The sequence below is a fragment of the Crotalus tigris genome, unplaced genomic scaffold (assembly GCF_016545835.1).
Source record: "Crotalus tigris isolate CLP2741 ecotype Arizona unplaced genomic scaffold, ASM1654583v1 scf7180000024339.11422700, whole genome shotgun sequence".
Lineage (NCBI taxonomy): Eukaryota > Metazoa > Chordata > Lepidosauria > Squamata > Viperidae > Crotalus > Crotalus tigris.
In genome coordinates, this window is record NW_024100509.1 from 2831162 (window position 1) to 2855635 (window position 24474).

At 39.5% G+C, this 24474-nt stretch overlaps 1 protein-coding gene across 1 annotated transcript in view; it reads right to left on the reverse strand.

Moving 5' to 3' along the window:
• Positions 1–23403, reverse strand: part of SORCS2 (sortilin related VPS10 domain containing receptor 2) — a 114120-nt gene extending 90717 nt beyond the window's left edge. The window contains exons 1-2 of the mRNA XM_039325956.1: positions 21709–23403; positions 14641–14708 (exon numbers count right to left, since the gene is read on the reverse strand). Of these exons, the coding sequence (XP_039181890.1) occupies positions 14641–14708; positions 21709–21945 (305 nt within the window). The 5' untranslated portion in view covers positions 21946–23403. The remainder of the gene's footprint in view (positions 1–14640; positions 14709–21708) is intronic.
• Between the last annotated feature and the right edge of the window lie 1071 nt (positions 23404–24474).

The following is a 24474-nucleotide window of genomic DNA, read 5'->3' on the forward strand; positions in this document are numbered from 1 at the left end:
CTTCTACCCAGATTTTAATAGGCTCTGTGGCAACACTGAGTCAGCTACAGCTGAACAGATGGGGGGAAAAACCCAACCTAACTCATGCTTGGATCTCACATATTAATGACAAGTAGCTAAATATCCCAACAACCTACTGTAAAGGAAGGACCTTCAGACACAGACCCAAGAAGGAAATTGGCAAGGTTGCTACTAATCTACCAGTTTTCCTTCTGCCAATCTCTCTTTCTTTCTGAGATTGCTGCAAGTGCTCCTGCTCTTTTAGATCTATATTCAAAAAAAGTCTTGAGTTTTGTGAAATTCTTAAGGTTCAAATTTAATTTCTATTATACTTTGATTTCTTTTTCCATAATGAAATTTTATATTTCTTTGCTTTAGCCTCTAAAGAGGTACCTCTCACAGTGTTTTCCACAGTTCATATCAGCAACAGTTATGGTATTTGATAAACTGCCTCTGAAGCAATCTTGAAAAATAAGTGGAATCAAGGAATCATCATTTTCCAGATTAGGAGTCTCAAGTGCTGTATCATCAACTGCACTATCATTTCTCCAACATTGTCCTAACCTCTCCAAGCCAAAAGGGATCAAGCATTTCCTAACATAACATTAAAAAAAAAAAAAACACAAGGAAAGCATTACAATCCATTTTAAATATCTCTTCCAATGTATCATCTGGCTCTGTGAATTGGGGACTATGAGAAGACTGGCAGTAAATATTGTTTTAGCAAAGGACAAGCTAATTTTTCATACAAAAATCTACTAGATAATGGTGACTTTGGGGCAAATCAGGCACTAGCAAGAGGGAGTATGATGGAATTACCAGAATGACTAAGCACTTAACCACAAATATGGCTGAAAAAGGTTAATGCAGGTAAAATGCCCACTCATCATATACTGCCCTATCTATTGCATCTCTTCCTCTGTAGTGCATGCACACTATGCAGTTCAAATAAGCAGACACTGTCAGGCCACATTTCCTCTTGAAGCTCAAGAGATCAGGGTCAAAATAATTTTAAGCAGCAGAGAATGGAGTCAGCACCATGGACAGCGTCCAAGAGTAAAGTGCTGCTTGGATCTTTGTTCCATATTTCAGGATGCTGCCTTGGCATATGACTGACATGAACTGAAATCCCATGAAAGATGAAAAGATTTGTGTGATGGGTGGTTGTGGCCTTCAATGGGCTGTTATCTGATTTTGTACTTGTTAGCTTCTGCTAGGCCAAGGAGATAAAGATGTCATTTTAAAAATGATAGTAGGGAACATGAAAGATGTTCCTAGAGTATTGATATTGATTTATATGAATTTTCTCTACAATTTTTTCCATCCTTTTTTTAACCTACATATTTTTATGCTCATAAATGATAAAATTATACTTGTTATATGATGCTTATGTACTATTTTTTGTAATTAAGCCAAGTGAAGACAACAGATTAACATGACAGCAATTAAAATATTTATGTCTACTTCTTTCTTTGTGTCTCATTTCTTATGATTTGCTTTTCATCTACATGTCTTAAGTCCAAAACAGTTCCTCTTCAGGCAATCTGCTCTGTTGAATTGGCTCTGTTCATCCATGTCCTTAGCATATATATTCGCAATGATCTGCATGAAGGTCTTATGATATGCATGGGACCTCCCTCAGATCTTATGGGAACTATAACAATGTTCCAAATAAGTCCATCTGTGCATAATTAAAAATGCAGAGAAAGAATAGACTTTTTAAATACAACATTCTATACATGCTTATTTAGAAGCAAATTCTATGGAGTTTTATATGGCTTCCTGTTACTGTATTTTTGATATTTTAATGAATTTTGATGAATGTTAATGAATCTTTTCCTTCACTTTTACTGCTTCTGCTTTTTCCCCACATTAATTTTCCTGCTTCTATTTCAATTAAATATATCAGTTTTGAAAAAGATCATTTAACATATTAGTACAGTACACACAATATCTTAATCAAGTAATGGTTTATGTATTTTTTTCTTTACTTTCTTCAAGCATTTCTTTTTTGCCTTCAAAAGACAGGAATTCAGGTTCAGATTTCAAGTATTTTAAACTCATTTGAGTTTCATCATATACTCTATTTTTCTGTTATATCATGTTGTCTTATGTTGTTTCTTCTATGCTATTTAGGAAATGACACAGAGATATAATTTTAACCTCTGTAGGCAAAACTCCCCAGATGAGCAAAGGGAAGATTGTGCAGAAGACAATCTCAGGTAACCCAACCAAGCAATTATGGCTTGTAATATATCAAGTATATATTTTTCAGCACAGTGTATGTCTTTAAATCACTGCGACCAACTTGGTTCCATGATTTTATGCTACCTGAACTTTCTGCACTAAAAGTAGACTTACATATTGTAGTAATTCACTCTGGAGATTATCAGTGTGTATACTACCATTTTATGTTTCTTCCAAGGGGTGTCTGAATGCAGTCAACTATATCACACCATTACCTAGGATTCTGGTTGTCATCAGCTTATTGATAGGTCCAGCTCCAAATCTATTCTTGCTTTCTTTCATGTTGAGATCAAAAAGCACTGGTGACTGAGTGGAGCCATGTGAGAGACCATAACTCCATTTCCCCCCAAAAGCAGCTGTCTGCAGCAGCGTTATCTGAAACCTATCAAGATATTGTGATTTCCAAATATTTCAGGCAGTCCATAAATGATGTTAAAGGCACTGCAACAGTGAGAAAAATCAACAGGATCACCCTCCTTCAATGATCCCTAAATACAGATCACTCATCAGGCTGATCAGAGCAATCAGCAAGCCCTAACCTTCCCTGAAGCCAGTTTTACAATAATAATTCACAATAATCTGCTTTTCTCAGGACTGTCAGTCACCAAGATTGTCTGACGATGCTACAAATTATTCTCAGTTCTAGGAAGGAGGCAGTGGCAAACCACTTCTGAAATCTTGCCAAGAAACCTGCAGGAACCTGCCCAGGCAGTTTCTGAGAACCAGACATAAAAAATGTTTATAATAAGCCACTGTGTAGTTCCATACTCATTTGGTGTAAAAGTTTAATATATTCCCTGCTAACTAATTTTTAGAGTTAAAATGGACACAGTCAAAGCAAAAAGTATGATTGATAACACAACAGCCATATCATATCTACATATAATATTCACATTCGTGCATTCATTTACACTCTCACATATAATAAGACACATACTTTGGTTAATTCTCTTACACTAATACAGATGTTTCCTTTGTTCATTTTTTTCAGACATATATTCGTACTACAATGGAAGAAATATCTCTGCAAAACTTCGACGTGAAAAAAATCCACCATTAATAATAATAAAAAAACTTTTATCAAGCCTAAGTCCTATGTGACAAGCAAGGGGAGAAGAAGGGAATAAGGCTGGCTGGGGAATGCCCTGCAGCCAAATATCAGACCTTTGCCATCTCTGCTCTAAGCCCGCTAACAAAGTAAATGTTGCCAATACTTTTTCTGTTAAAAGTGGATTTTACTATTATAACCCCCTTGTACCACTTAAGAGGAGGGTTTTAGTCTAAATATGTCTTTCCTTTCCTTTTATGCTGTCCTCTAAAATGTGGTGAATGTTACTTTTCATTAAAGACAAAATGATCGCCATGTCCGAATATCATTTTATTTATACCAGCTTAATCTCTATGCTTACCTTTCTTTTCTGACCTTTTTTTTTTTACAGCTGCACTTTGTTTTTGTGTTCTTCAAGGAGTTTGGATTGCCATTTTTAGTTTGCCTGAATTCTGTAAAAGATATTGTATTTGTTTAATTTTTATTTCTTTCTAAAGTGGCATCACTCACTTTTGATTGTCTTGCTTACAGAAGTTATTAATGGATCTAAATATTCCTGAAGTGTTTGTTAAATTTTATTGTGCTTTTTTGATGATTCATAGAAATGATGCTAGCAATATGTGAACTATGTTTGCAAGCTGTAAGAAAATGTTCAATTTGGAAATGTAAGGGCAGTTTGGCCTGGTGATTAAGGCTCTAGGTTGGAAACCGTGAGCCTGTGGGTTCTAGTCCTACCTTAGACATGAAAGCCAGCTGGATAACTTTGGACCAGTCACTCTCTCTCTCTCTCAGCCCACCCCACCTCATAAGGTTGTTGTGGGAAAAATAGAAGGAGGAAGGAGTATTAGGCATGCTCACTGACTTTATTTATTTATAAAATTATTATAAAAATAATAAAGGCCAGATATAAATTTAAAAAGTTAGAAGAAAAATTTTATCCTATTTCCTTCAAACTCCTGGCTGCCATCTGACATAGTGTCATCTCTCGCCCAGGCCACTTCTGATACTTTTTGCCCTATTTTGCTTCCTCTTAAATGCTATTTTTTTAAAATTCTAAAATTTAATTTCTAAAATATGATTTTACATTTTGCTTTGAAATACACACTCTATATGCATATTACTGGAATTTGCCTTTTTGTACAATAATGGGTGAAATGTTTTCTTGAAAGCAGGTTGAGACATTGTATTTTTTAATTAACTAGAGAATGGCAGGCTACTGAAATTGTCTTAGATTTTTAGGCTGTGTGAAGATCCAAAAGCAGTTAGAAATTCTATAGGAATGCTGAACAATTTTCAGCAATTTTCCACAAACTGCTCTAATGATCTACCTTAAGAAATATTTGCCAGAAGCCTGTTTTAAACATTCATGTAACATGTTTATCAGATTTGTGTGAAACACTTGGAAGAATGCATCAACTGCTTCCTCACATCTTCTGGACAAGCTTACATAGTATTAAGGAATAAAGAAAACTGTTTCCTCTCCCAGCCCAGCATAAATATAAAAAGCCATTAGATCCCCTATGTCTGTCTGTCTGTCTATCTGATTCATCAACCTCCTGAATTGTTCAAGCAATTCCGAGTATTATTTTAATATGTAGAAATATTAAAACAGTAAAAAACATCAACCTAAATATATTACTAAAAACCAAGGAATAAAGTCCCAATATCAGTGAGAATTCCCAACAATCCTACCCCAAGGCATGATGGAAAACTATGTTTTATAGTCTTTCCTTAATGACAAGGTCAGGCCTGGGCGGATTTGGGTAAAAGATACTACTCCATAGGGCAAGGGTGGGCATAAAAAAGAAGAACTTCCAAGGTCCTACAAAATGATATAATGTTAACAATGGGGTCTGGAATATGCCCATTCTACTAAATCTATAGGACAAGGATACATAGCTGGAGAAAGGAAGTCACACAGGCCCTGAATCATGAAGGGATATATAGATGATGACCACTACTATGGATTCTACCCAGAAGCCTAATGGCAACCATTGCAATTCATGGAGCAGAGGAGTTTTTGAGTGAACCAATGTGTCCCTATTACCACTAATGCCCCTGCACTCTTGACCAGCTATAACTTCAAAGTGATCTTCAATCCCAGGTAGCGTGTACTGCAATAATTCAACCATAAAATGACTAAGGCATGAATAACCATGAGTAAGGCCTTCTGATCCAGGAAAGGATATAGTTGCCACATACTGTAAGATGATTCCATACAAAGAGACTCATGGCCACAGCTATCACCAACTGCATGTCATTTCCCAGGCAACTTTAATAAATCAGGACATACGCTGATCTAGTAAATAAGTAGATAACCTTACTAACAAACCCAAGAATTCCATTTCATTTATTAAGATTCACAGGCTCAAATTCTCTTAAATTGCAATGTAAGACCCTGCCCAATAAAAAAAGTTATTCTACTTTTATCATACATTGTTGGACTTAGCATAGGCTTGAACATGTATTTTATCAGACTCACACTTTCTCTTCCTCCGAAAGCACTGAAATGTTTATTCTGCCACCATCTTCTATTGCTCCTCAGAGAACCAGAGAACCTTCAGGATTAGCAAACAGAGGAAGATGCTCAGGTGCAATTTTACCAAGGCTATTGTCATTTCAGAATCTTAGGAAACTCCCCAAACACTATCTGAAACCCAACTTGGTCAATCAAGTTTCAAAACCAATTGATAAAGCGATTCTCCTCATGGTGCACATGGTGTGTGTGTGTGTGTGTGTGTGTGTGTGTGTGTGTGTGTGTAAGCTGTATTAAACAACTCCAAGGAAATCAGAAAGTGATTTGACTATAAGATACGATAGATGCCGCGCCCTCACCAGATCACACTGCAGCTCCCCTGAGACAACATGTGACCAGTGACAAGTGTCTGGCCCACAATAACCTGGGTCAGGTCCATGTTTGCCTCATGATCATGAGCATTAGATTCTGCACTGAACTGAGGCAAAATTAACTCTCCCACAACCAATATCATAGTAAAGTTCACAGCAATAGCAAGCAGCTTTGTAGGGCGGTTGATGTGTAGCAAGGAGGTTGGTAAAACAAATGTTCCCAAATGAACCCTAGAACCCAATTGAACATGATCTCTCCTTCCTTTATTATGGGACCATGCCTCTGAAAACTAGTAAAGCCCCTCAGATAAGAATAGCCACTCCATCCTCCCTGTTTTCGGGTCGCTGCATCATTATCTACACGTTCAATCCACAACTTTCATCTTGGAACCAACTTGAACTACAGAGTTCATGACTAAAACACCCATTTTTCTCTGAGCTTTTTCCCCCCATCTTGCGTGTTGAAGAGTTCAGGAGAATTCCAGAACTTGCTTATTCTTTAGGAACCTTTGACTGGCTGTACTAAAGGGGTTACCCAAAAATAGAAATGGATGTGACAGTAACAATAGGTTTCAACTGTTCAATTTTCCCTCTGAATCTATCTTTCAATTAATTTATTAGTTTCCTAGCAACCCATCTCAATTTTCTATTCTTACAAGTAGTGCTTCTTTCATTTCCTGCCGAGAAGCATCCCTTTTTCAAAGCAGTCGAGATTTAATTTCTTCCTGTGGTGTTTGAATCACATTATGTTTTCTTCTTTTGCTCCTCTTGTGCAGCCCCATATTTTATTCTGAATACAGAAAATAACAAAAGCACTTGAGACTCCCAACTGCAAAATAGGATGTGTGGGATGGTGAGGCATACATAACTAACAAAGCACTGTTACTGCAACACATCTGAAGCCACTAGCATATACAGTGAAATCTGAAACAACCCCAGCTGTACTTCATGAATTAGTTTCCACTTTCAGCTTACTATATAAACTACACAAGATTCTCTTCAAACAATTTTAAAACATACATTAAAACATATATTAAAATAATAACTAGGGTTGAACAAATAAAGCCAACTAAACAAGATCTTCAGTAATGAATTACCTAAAATATCATGTCTAGAAATATATAGCAGACCCTAACACATTAATAGGAGTTTTCTCAAAATATCTTGAAAAAGGTTGTTCTATATCAGTGGTGGCGAACCTATGGCACGTGTGCCAGAGGCGGCACTCAGAGCCTCTCTGTGGGCATGCACACCGTGCCCTGGAGATGACAACCGTCCCTCTTCAACCAGCCGCCTGCTAACTCGCCGAGGTCCCATGTGGCCAGATGCATCCCAGCACAGCTGGTTTCCCTCCCCACCTTCCCATCCCTCCTGGCCTCGCATGCTCTCCATTTCCCGGGTCTGACCCACTGCATCACCTCCTCAGCTGTCAGTCGGTCGTCCAGCTCAGAGGCCGCTTCTCTGAACTGCTGGTGGTGGGCTGCAGAGCCCCAGAGTGCGCCGGTTGAGGGGCCGGCAGGCTGTGGCTGCTGACGGACACTGTCGGCCCCCATGTGCTCGCTGGCCTCTGTGTGTGGGGGCCGATGGTGTCAGGCAGCAGCCACCCTGGCCCCTGCCTCGCCTTGCCCTGCGACAATGGCACCCCCACCTTGCCTCATCTCACCCTGCAGGATAAGCCTCCTGCCCACCGCCCCACCTGCCAGAGACCCCCTGGATCTCCCCCCATCCTGCCTGGCTCCCACAGGCATCCCTCCCCATGAGCAACATCAAGGTGACACACCCACCTTGGCTACACCCACCCAGTCTGCCATGACCACAGCCACACCCACCCAATAGGCCACGCCCACCTGGCACCTGGCAATAAATAAGTGGGTTTTGGGTTGTAGTTTCGCACTCGGTCTCTAAAAAGTTCACCATCCCTGTTCTATATAAAGGGCAACAGAAAAAAAGAATCTGGCCCAAGTTCGATTTTGGAGATCAAAACCAAAACCTATTCCTGACACACTTTCAAAATGAGCTACATGTTTTCTGAGATCAGATTCAAAATAACAATTGCCATATTTTGTCTGTGTTCACATAACATACTAAGCCATATTTTGTGTAATAATGGCTTCTTGAATAAAAACTTGACCAGGTTAAAATGATAAAGTACAAATAATGATTTACAAATCACACTAGCTGAGTTCACACAATACATTACAGGCCGTCCTTGGTTAACAATTATTTGTTAAGTGACTGCTCAAAATTACCACAGTGCTGAACAAAGGGTCTTACAACCCATGGCCAAAGTTACAGCCATTGTAGCTTCACAGGATTGACATCTGGGTGCTCACAATCATCTAATTGTTGTTTGTAATCTTCCTGGCCAGCTTCCCTAGAAAGTCAATAGGGAAACCAGTAGGGAAGGCCACAAGCCATTACTGCTTGCTGAAAGACTCCTGGTTTCTGGGGACTGGCTAAAAATGGTCTGTCCTGAAATCCAAATAATATTTTGGCACAGAATGTTTGCAACACGATGCATTGACAGTCAGCCCCAAAAGCCAGAGGGACTCCTCTTGTCTTTGAGAACTGGCTGCAAATCTCCGTGCTGCAAACACTCCATGCCAAAATCCTGATTGGATTTCGGGACAGATGCAGCAGTAAAGGGATTAGAGCAAAAGGGCTGCCTGTCAGAGGGATTCAGCCCCGCATAGGACCAAGTCTCTCTGGCAGGCAGCTCTTTCATTCTGTCTGCTTAATGACCCAGGAGATCATTTAATGACCTCAACTGGGAGCACCAGGATTGCAGTCATTGAGTGAAGCAGACACATGACATCTCATTGAACGACTGCTTCGCTCAACAAAGATTGCAGTTTCAATTGTTGTTGTAAGTTGAGGATAACTCATAAAGAAGTGATTGACATTTATCTTTTGTATCGAGAATCTATATTTTGTGATAGGATGTTATGTGAATCTAGCCTTCTGAATTTACTGTGGTATTAGAAGACTCTTCAGAGACAGCATCAGTATTCCACAGGACTAGATTTTTCTTTGAGAAAGAGAACAGTGATAAATACAAAACAATGTAAGATATTATATATCCATTACAAAAGAAACAAATCAACAAAACGGGGAAAATGCAAATACTAATTCAAGTAGTTTTATTTTCATGTTTCATTTATATTTCATTTATTTTAATATCTCTATGATTGGTAGAAACTTTCAAAAAGTTAAGATAATGGAACTGGAGCTTCAATAGCATATGGACAGATGTCATCATTCAACCTCACCAAAAAGAGAATCAACTGGATATCAGGACAAGATTCAGCAGTCCATTTGCATTTAAAAGACAAAGGCCACTCTTTCGAAGACAACAAACTCCATATTTTGGACAGAGAGGACAAAGAGGGGTCAAATAAACTGACCAGCCCTCCCTTAACATAGGGAGAGGAATATGACATCATCTATCTTCAATCTACAACACAGTCCTTTCAACAGTTCCAAGAAGGCTCCACACCCATTTGCATTACTCAGGTGACCCTGACGACACAGTTAAACCTCCAGGTGGCATCAACAATTCTCTAAAAGAATGCAAATGGCCAGCTGTCTATAGGCAGTATAAGTCCTTCCATTCCCCACCATCCAGTCAGAGTTGAAGAAGCTTCTTGGATGAGAAGCAAAACGTTGTCAAAGAAAAACAAGAAAGTCCAGTTGCCTCGTGAAAAAGCATCTTTGGGATAACTGGATATCAGGGTTGACAAACAAGCTACAAATATAAAGTTTTATGAAAGTTTGTAGGGTTGGATCTAGTTAGTACTTGGAGATCACCACAAAATTTCAGTGCTGTGGATTAGAATGGGAAGTCAAACAGACATTCAGGAAGAAGGCAATGGCAAAATTCTTCCAAATTCTTTGGCAAGAAAACTATATGGAAATAACGATATAATCCCCAGAAATTGTAATTAATAAAAGCATTTATTACCAACACCACCCAATTCCAATGTACTCTGGGAAGCACACAAAACTAAACAAGACATAAAAACAGCTAAAAAATATTAAATCAACAACAAGCAAATAAAAACTGAATTCTAGGTGGACGATTTTACGTCATTCTTGGGATTAGCATGGTTAAAACACCAGGCTAGATAGCCAGAGACCGTGAGTTCTATTCCTGCCTTAGGCATGAAAGCCATCTGAGTGACCTTAGGTCAGTCGCTCTCTCTCTCAGCCCAACTCACTTCACTGGGCTGCAGGGGGGAAAATAGGAGGAAGAAAGTGTGTTGGATATGTATGCCACCTTGAGTTATTTATGAAAATAATAAAGATGGGAGATATATATATACAGAGAGAGAGAGAGAGAGAGAGAGAGAGAGAGAGAGAGAGAGAGAGAGAGAGACCTGGAGGAATGTTGTCCATGGGGTCGCGATGGGTCGGACACGACTTCGCAATTAACAACAAATAAATAAAAATTAAATAAATAAGCAGCCCAGACTAAAATGTTCTAATGACAAAATCCACAAAACAAAACAGGGATCATTAAACAAATAACAAACATTAGCCCCACACCTGAGACCAAGCCAGGTTTTCAAACTTTCCAAAACCCTAGGAAAGCGTGTTGGCTTTATCTTGGGGGGGGGAGGGGCAGGACAAATTGAGCAGGACATGAGGAAACCTCCATCTGTCTCCATCAGTGGTGTGAACTATAACTTGGTTTTCTCATAAAATTACTGTGTTTGGATTGTAAAATTCAGAACTATGAATAAAGGGATAATTTTGCACAAAATAACAAATTACTATGAATTCGGCTGCAATATACAACTGAACACAATATATAATATATTATTTTAGTAACTTCAGCAAAGTTGAGTTTAAAAGTGGAATTTAGACTTTCATATTTCAGTAAGTATTATGCTTGCTTTCAACTTCAGTGTTATTTGTAATTCTGCAAAATCTGTAGATCTGTTGAATCCTCATGTACAACTAGGACAATCAGTTTCTAACTGAATGCCTACAGGAATAAATGGGCTATTATCCATTCTATTATTTTTCTAGTCTTCTGAGCTCTAGTCAGGCCAACAAGAGCACAGCAATATTTATTAATATGGACAAAAGTAAATAAGAGCACCTATAAGTAAAGAATGCATTGGATCCTCCTCCTTCTCTTGTGCCAGAAAAATATGGCAAAAATTGTTTTTGTCCTCAGCTCAAATATTTGTATTAACCTTTCTATATTGCATCTAGAAACATTCTGCCTTGTTTTTAGGAACAAAGTTTAGGTTGAATAAAGACTTCCAATATAAGAATACCTTGTCTGAAAAATTTATTCATAATTCTAAAACAAACTAATTTAAAAATGCATGAAAAATGAAAAAAATAAAACTTTTTTGTTTGATTTTTCTCAGCTTTTTGACTTTCTAGACCAAATTCTTTCAGCTATGCAGAAATTTGAGCAAATAAGATATAAAAGTAATGCGTTCCATATTTTGGATATTTATTTATTTATGGCACTTTCAAGTTAATCTTGACTCCTGGTAACGGTTTGGATTAGTCTCTGCAGTTTTCTTGGCAATGTTTTTCAGAAGTTGTTTGCCTTCCTAGTGCTGAAAGTGACTAGCCCAAGGTCACCAAGTTAACTTTAGATTTTGGGCGAAACTCAGTGGTGGGATTCAAATATGTGAACAACCGGTTCTCTGTGTGGATGCCACTTCTGGAAGTCCATTCTTGGCCTGGGCAACAAAAAATTAGCTACCGGTTCTGCCGAAGTGGTGCAAACCAGCTGAATCCCACCACTTGCAAAACTAGAACTAGATCTTGTGTTGTTATTTTAGTTACTGACATTCTTAGCCCAAGAATGTTGTAGAATTGTCCAGTCAGAATTCAGTTTATTTGCTTATACACAATAGACAGAATCCTTAATATTCTCAGCCCAATAGACATACCCTAGAAAATTCTACGGAGTGGCTATTCTAACTCTCTTCTTCTGTCTCCTCTCCAGCTCCCAGCTGTGCTGCCTCTTGTCTCCCCTGATTCTTTCTGCATTGTGCTCCATCTTCCTGGGAAACTGCTGCTTCATTGTAGCCCATCATACTAGCTCTCCCCACCCCTCTATCTCTCACGGTTTCCCATTAAAACTGATTTGCTCAATTTCTGTTTGACGGTTTTCCTTATAATATACAGTTCATTAAGAAGATATCTTATGTTGGAATTATCACAGTACTTCTTTTAATTTTATATACAACAGCACTTGCATTTAGCCTACCACCTACGCAAATGCATATGTTGCTGGAAAAAAAGACTGTGCATTACCAGTTTAACTGAATATTTACATTTAAAAGCTGTTTTCTACTCAATGAGATATATCTCATCAATTGTCTCAGCAGTTGGTCCCTGTTGGTATTGATAGGATGGGAGAGATCAAGTTTAGAATTCTTTACTTGTGAATTAACTAAGGGATAGATTCACTCCCACACACACACACCTTGTTTAATATCTACATGAAACCTTTGGGTGAAGTCATTAGTAAGTTGAGAACCCAGAATATGATGATACATTTCATCCCTAGGCAGTGCAGGTGAAACTCTCAATGTACTGATCTGTTATCTAACGGTGTCGGGATTTGGATGAAGAAGAAGAGATTCAAGCTCAATCCTGACAAGACTGGGGATCTTCCATCTTTGTTCATGGATAGGATTGGATTTCAATAGGATTGCACCATTCAAAATTGGTGTGCAACCTGGTGGTGATAGTGGACTCACAACTCCCATTCAAAAATCAGGTGGCAGTTGTAGCCAAGATGGTTTTTGTGCAAGTACATCTAGTGCACCAATTGCTCCCTTTCCTGGACTAGGAGCTCATTTACAAACATGCCTTAATCACCTCACAAATGAATTACTGTAATGCACTCTATAGGAGGCTCCCTTGAAGACCACTTGGAAGCTTCTGCTGGTCAAAAATGCAGTAGCAGGATAGCACTGAGCATCCTTCAAAATCTCCAAAAAAAAGACCAAAATTTGCCTCCACACATTTGGGGAGCTCTTGGGGGGAATGCTGGCAAGTTGCATGTTGGACTTTGTGTTCTTTCATCCTCTTCTTCATTAGCACACAATCACATACAAGTTTAGGCATAAATGATGGCACATATGCTACAAGTACTTAGAGGTAAATAACCACAGAGTCCTTGCCAGACTTTTACTTTGCTGCGCATCTAGCTTTCCAGTCCTATTTTCCACTGATGTTAGTAACAAGGCCACTGAGCTAAAAGATGTTATTTCTTAGTGAGATCTAATTCAGTATTGTTTCTCAAGTATTGGTATTGCTGACTGGGAAACTAATTATGCAGCCCACTTTCATGCATGTTTTAATGTTGAATTTCCTGATTTAAGCAATCATCTAGTCATGGATTTCTATTTCTATGAGGAGGTTTGCAGAGGTAGACAATTCCACCCAATGCTATTGTCCTGGGGTTAGTTTTATACCATTAACTTGGTGGAAGGATGATAGAATGTAGTAAAAATGAAACAGATTTAACCTGCCAGTCTTACAAATAATCATGCTCTTATTTCTTCACACCTTTCTTTCAAAAACCTAGTATCCTAGCACTTATCCCTTGGTAAACATTTTTAGCACAAGGCAGCAGAAGCAAATCCTATTCTAATTCCGTACTCAATGATGTCACAATTAAAATTAGAAACTCAGCATGTGGGCAAAGCTCTTTTTATTCATTACAATACGATAACATGGGAGAACACCATCCTGACCTTGTAGGTTTGCCTCCCCCCTAATTTCTAATTTCCTGTGTATTTTCATTGTGAAAACTGGGGGATTTTTAGCTGAAATCTTTATGCTCATACTAATTTGACAGTAATCTGGATTAAGAGCAGTGGGATTTGGTCCAGAGATTGTAGATTTAGAATGCTTGTGTAATCTCTACTGTTTAACAGCATTAAAATGACTTTTCATTTTAATCATTTCCTCAATATTCATTTGAACTAAAATAAATTGACACTGGAGCTAATGTGAATCGGGCTACTCATATAGTAGATTAATTGTATGACCTAGTGTAGGGGTAGGCAACCTCGGCTCTTTTATAACTCATGGACTTCAACTCCCAGAATTCCTGAATCAGCATAGCTAACTCAGGAATTCTGGGAGTTGAAGTCCATGAGTCATAAAAGAACCGAGATTGCCTACCCCTGACCTAGTGGGAGCAATCTGCAAGTTCCAGATCCCCTTTCTTGCAGCTCCCGGAGCTTCTACTATTATACTGCTGAGGGCAGCTACTAAAAATCAATGTGGTGATTTTCCCGATATTTTCCCATAATTTTGAAGTAAACATTAAACAACATAATTTAAGAAAACAACCCCCCACCAAAAGCCTCCAAAATAGAAGACATTAGCCATATCCACATTGTATCTTTGCCCCATTCAAGTGACAATAAAAAAAAACTCCAATACATTCAAGCATGAAATAGTTTCTCATTGATTTCTAGGAAAACTAAAAATATAAGCAACAAACATACCTCCACAAAGAACTCTCCAACACTTTGCCCATATCAGTGTGGTAATATTTAGTAAGGATCAGAATTACCTAAAGGAAAGCATGCAAAAAAGAAAACTAAGCTATACATATGCACACACACATATATATACATATACATAATTAAAGTATCCATATTAATATGCAATAAAATAAACAAACTTACAAGACTTGAATTCTAAGAATTATTAAGTTATTCATTGTATCACTGCTTTGCTTCTTTGCCTTTTTGTGGTCAGAGAGGTATCAAAGGGGCTTAACTGCCAAACAGATAAATCCAGGTTTGCACTGTAAACCAAAAATGTCTCAGAAAATCAGCAGAACAGATTGATGTAGCTATTACTTAAAATCATGAGATTAAAAGGATTTATTCCTAGCAAAGTGTACATAGGTTTAGAGTTTAAATAAACAGATACAGTACATAATTTTTTTATTTCATAGGTAAACTATAATTAAGCTTCTAGCCTTTAGATGCATTTTCACATAATGCTAAGCCATCATGCTGTTTGTTTGTTTCATTCCATAAATAAAATTGAAGGTTTTTTTCTGGCTAAACATCCTTTGAATCCTTGGCTTAGAGATTGTGATATGTTCACAATGTAGTTTCTTATGATAGCTGAAACAGAACCTATAATTTATGTGGGTCTATGCATAATTCTGTATTTATTTATTTTTGTCATATTTATGTAGTGTATATTGGAGGTGGTGACCATTTGAGAGCTTTATGCAACAAAATTTCATTTTAATGTATGCCGATTATTGTACATTCAAAGTGACAATAAAGTTGTTATTCTATTCTATTTATAGTTTATCTCTAAATTGTTTGTGTTCCTTATTCAAGCCACCTACCAAGGAATAGCTCATACCGCTCATTTGCTCTCAATGTGTCAAGGTTGAATTACTAAGATGCTTGCTAACTTCTATCACTATTCAACTTGCCACAGATATAGGGAGGACAGAATAGAAAGCTTGGGAAAGAAACAGAATTCTAAGAAGCCAACCATAAACCATGAGAGCCAAGGTCACAAAAGCAGGTGTCTGACGGAGAAGTGAACCATTCTCATAGGGCAACATGGTGAGTGGAAGTTATGGAAAGCTATTGTTAACTAACCAGATTTTATTGCGGGAAAACTAGAGTTGGTTTTGTTTCTTCAATACCGGGATATATATTCAATAAAGTTTATCTTTTCTGGCACCTCAAAGCTGTGAAGATTCCTTAATTTTGAATTCGCTAGACAGATGGTTGACACAATGAGGCTTTTCCCAAATTAGCTCTTTGGCTATGTTCCACTTGGTAAGAAATGTTGCTTAATGCCCCCGCCCTGTCTTTTAAGACTGGCTGCCTACTCTTTCAACTCTAAATCCAGCAGAATGAAAGAGATTTCAAAATCAAAAGAAAGTAGGGATCTAGCATAATTTGAGCTTCACAATACTTGGAAAATTGATAGAAGTTGATCTTTCAATGTACAGAGAAAACTTTTATTTTTCCGCTGCTCTTTTCCTTCAAGACATTCTTGAGATCTTCTGGAAACCACATAAATATGTGCTTCCCTTCCCCCCCCCATTTTCCCAGCGACTGCTGAAAGCCATTGACTATTACCGTTATGACCGCTGGGGGAGTTGGTCATCCTGTTCCTGTGGACTCCTTTGATGACAACAAGGACCTGCCACCCCTTTCCTACTCCGCGTGAGCTCCTGTCGAAAAGGGACTTTCCACCAGTGCCTTGAGGGCGCGGCTGCTGAGCGCAACAGAAAGAGGGAGGACTAGGGGGGACCTGGGCTTTGGCGGCCTCTGAGGGGGTAATGCTACATGTGGGGGCTCATCTGGGATACCCTGCCTGGCCCCTCCTCTTTTAGAAGGGGAGGTTGGTTTTACATAAACGTATGAGTCATGTGAACAAAATGGACTCTAACACAGTTATTAGGTGGTGCAAAGAGCAGAATAGTGAAGTGAGGATGAGCGTAGTAATTGATATTCCTGGCAATGTTTGGTCAGAAGAACAAATCTTACAGATAATGAGGGTCCTTGTCCCAGATCAGAGGGTGTATGTGATAGATATGAGGGTGGATCGAGATCCCCCCGCCACCACTTTTATGCACTGCTGGAATGGAAAAGGAGTATTCCAGAGTGCTTTCAGATTCTCTGCCTTCTTTAGAAGAATGGATATTCAAGGTTTCTAATTTAGCAGAAATGGCTAAAATTTCTGCTTACTTAAAGGACCATTCACAAAAGAGATATGTTTCTGTATGGAGAAGATGGATAGAATATATTCAGAAGAAGTATGGAACAACAAAGTTTCATTTATTTTATGAATAATGGATTTTTATTAAATTATGAATTGAAGTTTGCAGAGAGTTAAGGGTTATTATGATTTTGGTTATTGTATAAGTAGTAAATTTAAGTTGATTATGTTTAGTTTTTTTTTGTGTGTGTGTAACCCTGTACTGAGCTCTGGGAAGCCGGGGGGAGAAGGGGGAGGGGGGAGGGGAGAGTATGGGTAGTATGTTCAATAGTTCAGATAAGTAGGAATAGTTTTATATTTTTAAGATTTTTTTTTCTTTTTTTTGGTGATAGAGGATTGCTCGGGCATTTTCCCCTAGACCGCATCCGATTGAGAAGAAGAGGAGAGGGATAAGCAAGTAGAAAGATGGAGGAGAGAGGGAGGAGAGGAGGAGAGTGAGGAAGTAGAAGGAAGGGGGAAGTGAAGATGAGAGGGGGATGCGGTTTGGGGGGAAATGGGTGAGCAATGCCAGAATTTGTGTGTTGTATTTTAACATGTTATGTATCTGAATTTTTTTTCTTATGATTGTAATGAAAATAAAATAATAAAATTAAAAAAAAAAGAATGAAGAAGTAGAGCAGTGTTTCCCAAACTTGACAATTTTAAGGCATGATGACTTCAACTCCCAGAATTCCACAGCCAGCAACGCTGGCTGTGGAATTCTGGGAGTTGAAGTCCACATGCCTTAAAATTGTCAAGTTTGGGAAACACTGAAGTAGAGGAAATGGTGGGTTGTTTGAATTCAGTCCATCAGACTAAGGGAGCAGGAAGTCACGGGAGTCTATCCAGGCAGAATGAGGGGGTAACTCTATACTAGTATCTCAATGAAAATTTAATTCTACATCACGAACCTATAGTTTCTGTTTTGTACTGGCCGAATTTGGTACTTGGTAGCACTTTTTCCTCCCAAGACTAAGACATAGCTTATGAAACTCTGTAGTAATTCCACAAATGCAGGACAGCCAGCATTTGGATCTAGAGATGCATATGAACTATTGGACAGATGATTAATTTTAGTAGTAGTCTGGTTAAATGTTTAATTTAGTCAGCTTAATCAGTGTTGGTGTTAATTATATTATTGCAGGATAATGAGAAGTGAGGAGAGTGAGGAAATTGGGTAGGGTGAAAGTGATGGATGACTGAAAACTGCAAGTATCTTTAAATAAGTCCCAGAGGGAAGGAAGACATTGGTGAAGTAGGACAGATGAAAGAAAAGATCATCCAAGTTGGTGATACCAGTTTCTGCCCCATACCCACAAGAAAGCTGAACTGGAAAAGACTGTAACAAAAATATCAACAAGGAATATTCAAATTCAGATTCAAAACCCTATATGGGAATTGCTGCAGAGGACAACAGAGCAGTTATCATTAATGACACAAAGCAACAAAGATCAATGTTAGAGGCTGGAATCTGGTTTTGCAGGTAATTAAGTAACTTGAGGAAAATAGAACAGAAGTGGAAATTTTCGATTGGCTCCTTCAAAAAAGAATTCATGGAAACCAGCGACATGGAGAAAGAAAACAGTGACAGGGAGAGAAGGAATACCATGTCTGCAGAAAGGAAGTGACCTAGAACCCATAGCAGAGTTAGGTTAATCAAACCTGGACTTGGACTTTTCAGCTCACATGCTACAGATGCAGCTGAGAAGTGCTGAAATGTTCTCTTTTCCCGTTCTCGTTTTACTAGGTAATACATGATACTGTGTGGAGAGTAGGGAAAAGCTCCTGGAAAGGTTTGGGGAGGCTAGCTATGTGGTTGAAGGCAAAAGAAAATAGAATAAGTATTAGGGTAGACCAGTGTTTCCCAAACTTGACAATTTTAAGGCATGAGGACTTCAACTCACAGAATTTCATAGCCAGCAATGCTGGCTGTGGAATTCTGGGAGTTGAAGTCCTCATGCCTTAAAATTGTCAAGTTTGGGAAACACTGGGGTAGACAGATAGGACCTTGAATACCAGGGGTTATGTATCTGGTTAGTACAGATACAGTGTGCTTGCTTATACACACCAGTGTAAGCCAAAGAGCGGGGCCGAGAGGGGCATGTGAAGATAGATGGAAGGGAGAAATTGTCTGTCTCTGGGGCTAAGGCAATTGGGACCCAAACTGGGATAAAGACAGGCAGGAGAAGAAGCAACATCACCCTGCGCATGTTGCTACAGGAGAAGGGGATGTCCTAGTTCTAGGGCTGCTTGTAAAGGACAGATCATAAACAGGTTGCATCCAACTCTGATATGATGATGGATGAGGATGCTGATCTAGTAGGTATTACTGAGACTTGGCTGGACAGTGATGACAATGTGGCCATCTCAGGAAATTGTCTACCTGGGCTTCAGCCTATAGTAACTGCAATGCCAGTGCTGGGGAGAGAAAGTAACCATGGTAGTATAAGACATGTTCTTTTTTACCTGCTCTCTGCTGAGAGTAGGAACAGATAATTAGCCACTTTAAGAATTTGGTGGAAGGAAATTTCAGGGAGAGAGAGAAAAAAAAATTGCACATACATATTTCATTCCTCGTAGAGCACATATTTCCTCTCAGGTTGAGAGTCACATTTAAGATCCAATAAAGAGGGCATGTTTCAAAATACTGGTAGACCCAGGATAAAGTGTGGTTTAATTAAAAGATATAGGTAGTCCTCAACTTATGACATTCGTTCTAATATCTTCAACTAATTCAAAAAGAATTATAAAACTAAGTAGAACAGTCAGACCTGACTGAATTTGAAAAGCTTATAACACAACATTCAGAAGCTCTGTTTATAAGACATTATTGAAATATGACTGAGAAACTGAAAGAGAATTTTCTTAAAGTTTCAAACTTGTGATAAAATGAAATAAAACACTTTTTAAAAGAAAACACCGGCTGCTTGAAAATCTGGGCTACATAAGTGGTCAATACAGTTAATTTCCTCTTCGAACTGTTAAGAAAACTGATTTAAAAGTTATTAATTAAATTGGGCACTGTGACATGAATATATATGTATGATTGGTTTGCATTAACATATAATAAAGATATGTTTTTGTGGTAGATTTTCCTGCTTTTTCCTTTATAATTTCTTTTAAATTTAAAACCATATTATTTAAACATGTCTTTTTAAATATCCAGAAAAGTATTTGATTGCTATTTTTAAACAGTAATAAAATACACCAGATATAAAGTAACTCACTGCAAAGATTATACTGAACATATGTTTATGCTTTGGTATTTGAGCTGCTCTATTAATCAATGAACACCTCCAACCTCTTTTTGAAAAAATGAGCACTAACGCTCAATATATTTGCAGCTGTGAAAATTACATTACCATTCCATCTTTATATAAAAGATGACAATAGTCATTAATTTTTATTTTAAAAAAGCAGCTGCTGTCTGCTTTTACATGATAACGTATAGAGAGGTTCCACAAAATTTGAATGAATTAGTTGTAGTTAGTTGGCCCAAAAAAATCTTGTCTTGGGAAAGCACAAAAAATAATGAAATAACCAACACAGAATGCCGCCAAATTATGAAATACCCGTAACTGCCTCGATTTTAAGACACATTGTTTTTGGGCAGATGGATATTAATTGGTGTTGGCATTTCTGGAGATCTTAAAACTTTAAAGACCAATACTTTTGCCTCTGAAATCATGTTCTTCAAAAACTGTCATAAAATTAAATAGGATGGGAACTGAATACTAATTTTCACGATTATCAGCATACCTCTCATCCAAACTAGATATCCTAGAGCAGGGGTCTCCAACTCCCAGTCTGTGGACCAGTACTGGGCCATGGCATGCCAGCAACTGGTCCGCACAAACAAGCAAAGCCCCATCCATGAGATGCAGGCAGCATACAATACCATACACCCTCCAGTCCGCGGAAAAACCTCTCTCCACGGAACTGGTCCCTGGTGCCCAAAAGGTTGAGGACCTCTGTGCTAGAGGATCTCAAACTGTGGTTCCATTCTTACATTGCCAAGAGAAAGCTTGTGTCTCTTTGTGTGCAAGCATGACATGTCCATTTGTAACCATCAAGTGGCGTGGGTGGAGCCGGGATTGGAGGAGTCCCAAGGTGGTCCTGTAACACGGCAATCTGGGACAAGCAGGCATTTCTAAGTGTAAACGGGTAAGATTCCCCTACTGTCACAATCCAGGAAAGGGCAAAATTATGTTCCTAGAGTTACACAGGGGATAAAAAAATTATCTTAGTTGGGAGAGATTTAAATGGACAAATATACTTCCACTGACATCCGGGAGATTATGAAATTGATATGAAAAATGGGGTTCGTGTCTCTAACGGGGGGGGGGGTGAGTGAGAGGAAATCTCATTGGGTTTTGGTTGTTTTTTTTTTGAGCCGGTGTTTGGAGTAGGCCCCGTCAGAGATACTAACTTATTCCCACCAGTTCGGAAGCAACGGCATTTGGATGGCTTAATCCGCCTTAGCAGGCAAAATCCAAGAAAATATGAATCCCATTCGCCCCTCTACATGTCAAGCTTTCTTTCCCCGTATTGGTGGTCTGTCTGACCAGCTGAGAACGGGGCTGGCTTTAGAGGCAACTGAGAAAGCCTTCGCTAGGCTTCCAAAAGGCACCCGCGCGACCCCTCTTCTTCCTTAGAGGAGGACCGAAGAGGGTGTTCCCTTCCCCACCCAAACGTGGCACGTCACTACCCCTCCCCCTCCCCGCTGCCGGCGAGGGCGCCATGAGGACTCCGCTCTAACGAGCAGGAAAGCCCGCAGCTCAAGGAGCGATTCCAGATCGCGAGGCGAGCAGCATCAACTAAGCACTTACGCTGCTATTGTCGCCCGTCCAATGCACCATCGCTTGGTTGTGAGCCGCGTCGCCTTTCAGGACGAAAGAGGTGCTAAGCAAGGAAGCCGCCTCCGGGGCACCCGCGGCACGATCCCGCAGGCCGCCCTCCTCCTCTTCCCGCGGGCTGCTCCGTCTCTGGCGGTACAGCCAGTCGTGGGGACGCGCCGCCCGGGAGGCATCCAGCGCAAGCAGCAAGAGTAGCAGCCTTAGGGGCATCCCGAGGCTCGACGCTCCACTTTCCTGGTGAGCTGCTGGCGCCCCGCTCGGCCTCCGCTGCACTCCCGCCGGGCAAAGATAGGAGTCTGGCAGATGAGCGAGCGCGAGGGAGGCTGAGCCCGAGACCGAGGGAGCGTCGCGATGTTGCGCTGCGTGGGAAACAACGTGTCTGAGCCTCCACGCCCAGTTAAGGAGCAGCGCTGCCCTCTGCCGGCGCTCCTTGGTGGGTTTGCTGGATGCCGAAGAGCGGAGCAGACGGCGCGCTAATGCTCTCGTAGCAGATGAGACTGCGCAATTTAGCCGTGTGAAGAAAGCGTGGCCGAGCAATTGTCAGCCCTTGGATAACAACACCTCGGTCACGCCATCGGTTTGAAGACTTTGAGTGCCACCTTCTGAGAGAGCCTCGCGAATAATCCAACTCCCAACCCCTTTCTAAGGGGCAGTCATCGAATAGCAAGAAATGTCAAACCACGTTCCTCTGATAATACGAACGGGTATTATTTGAACTTGATGGATAATTATCTCGTGAGGGGTAGATAATACAGAGAGGTTACTGGTTCTTGGAAAGATTCAGACTTGGACCCATTTCATTTGTACTCGACTGTTCCTCAGAGCTCAGAATGTCCTCAATGGTTTCCATCTGTGATCACATCCTTTCAACAACCTTCTAAAGTAGGGTACGCTGAGAACAGCAGGATTTAGCATTTCAGTTTTCACTTTTGTTGTCAAGCCTGAAAAAAACAACAGCCTTGCAAGATAAAGATTCCGCTATTCCAGCTTTAGCGTCTTACTGTTAATAAGAGGCAGCCCTGAATACTTCCACCGGAAGAGCAAGTAGAAAATATGATGGAACCAAGGTACCAATCAGAAAGCAATCAACATTATGGCTATTGTACACTTCTTTTGGGTTAGATAAATTTTATTATGGTCCAAGACCAGTACAAAAGTACAAAAGCAGGATCCAAAAGTACAGTTAACAGTTTAGTAGCTTAATTCATGGTGTCCTTCTGTTAAAAAGGCTGAATATACATACCTTAAAATTATTGTCAAGAGCTAGGTGACAATAATGAGGATTCATTAAATTAATCTTCCAGCAGCCTCTGGCAATTATCATCGATTCACCTTAAAACCCTGAGTAAGAATTGTGCACCATGAATATGTTCCTGTGCAAGAAAAACTAAAATAGAAAAGTGCTATTTCATAACACGTGTAATCTACTACACTACAAGCTACTTTATTTAATTGCAGTTTTTAAATGTTCCAGCAAGAATCAATTCTAAGAGAAATACAAGTCCCATGCTGTACATCAAAATAAAAATATAACAAAGCCAATGTACTGCCATATAACACAATATTGCTTATATAAGATCCTATTACGCTATATTTTGAATCATGTCTTAAATATAATTTATTTCTCCATATTGTTGAATTATTACTGATTATTATTGACAATTAATATATTGTAAATAATTATTAGATTCTAAATTTGACTTTTGTTTTCTGAATTATTTTACTGTCCTTATTCTTAAGGTTTTTCCTACACAATCATAGTTTCTAGAACTACAATATTTACTCTTATCAATAGAATTAATATACTGTCATTAATACTACATTTAAGCACCATTTATCAATTCAATTTTCTAGGTTTATATAACATATTAAACCATTAACCATCATATAGGCAAAGTTTATACAGGTAAGTCCTTGACTTATGACTACAAATTATCCCAAAATTTCTATTGCTAGGCAAGGCAGTTGTTAAGTGAGTTGCGCCTCATTTTATGACTTTTACCAGTTAAACGAATCACCGCAATTGTTAAGTGACTCACGCAAGCAAATCTGTCTTTCCCCATTGACTTTGCCTGTTGGAAGCTGGCTGAGATTACAATTGATGACCACATTACCCTGGGACAGTGCATCTGTTATAAATGCATGCTAGTTAACTAGCAACTGAATGTTGATCATAGGACCATGAAGAAACTGCAAAAGTTGTAAGTGTGAAAGCCACTTTTTTCAGTGCTGGTGTAATTTTGAACAGTCACTTAACAAATGGTTGTGAGTCAAGGACTACCTGTATATCAGACATGTCAAACACAAGGCCCGGGGGTCGGATGCGGCCGGCGACATGGTTTCATGTAGCCAGCAAAGCCATCCTGGAAACAGTGAGGGAATGGCCCCTGTTGCCTTGGCCCCGGCCCAGGCTGCCCAGGAGCCAATGTACAATTTTGTGGTGACCATCTATGCTGAAACACATTCAGTCTTAGCTCCACAAGGCCGTCTGAAAACAGCAAGGGACTGGCCCCTGCCACATTGGCCCCATCCCCTGGGCATGCGCTGGGGAGGTGTCACCCTTTGTGAGGAACGAAGAAATGCACCATTGCCTGGAAGTGGCCAGCAAATGGCCCTCGCCTACTTCACATATCTGGCTTGTTGGGCTCTGGGGGTTTCAGCAGGCACTGTCCTCACAGAGCTGAAAGGCTGAACCAGGCGGCACAAATCCCAAAAGAAGCCCCCAGCCTGCCTGATTTC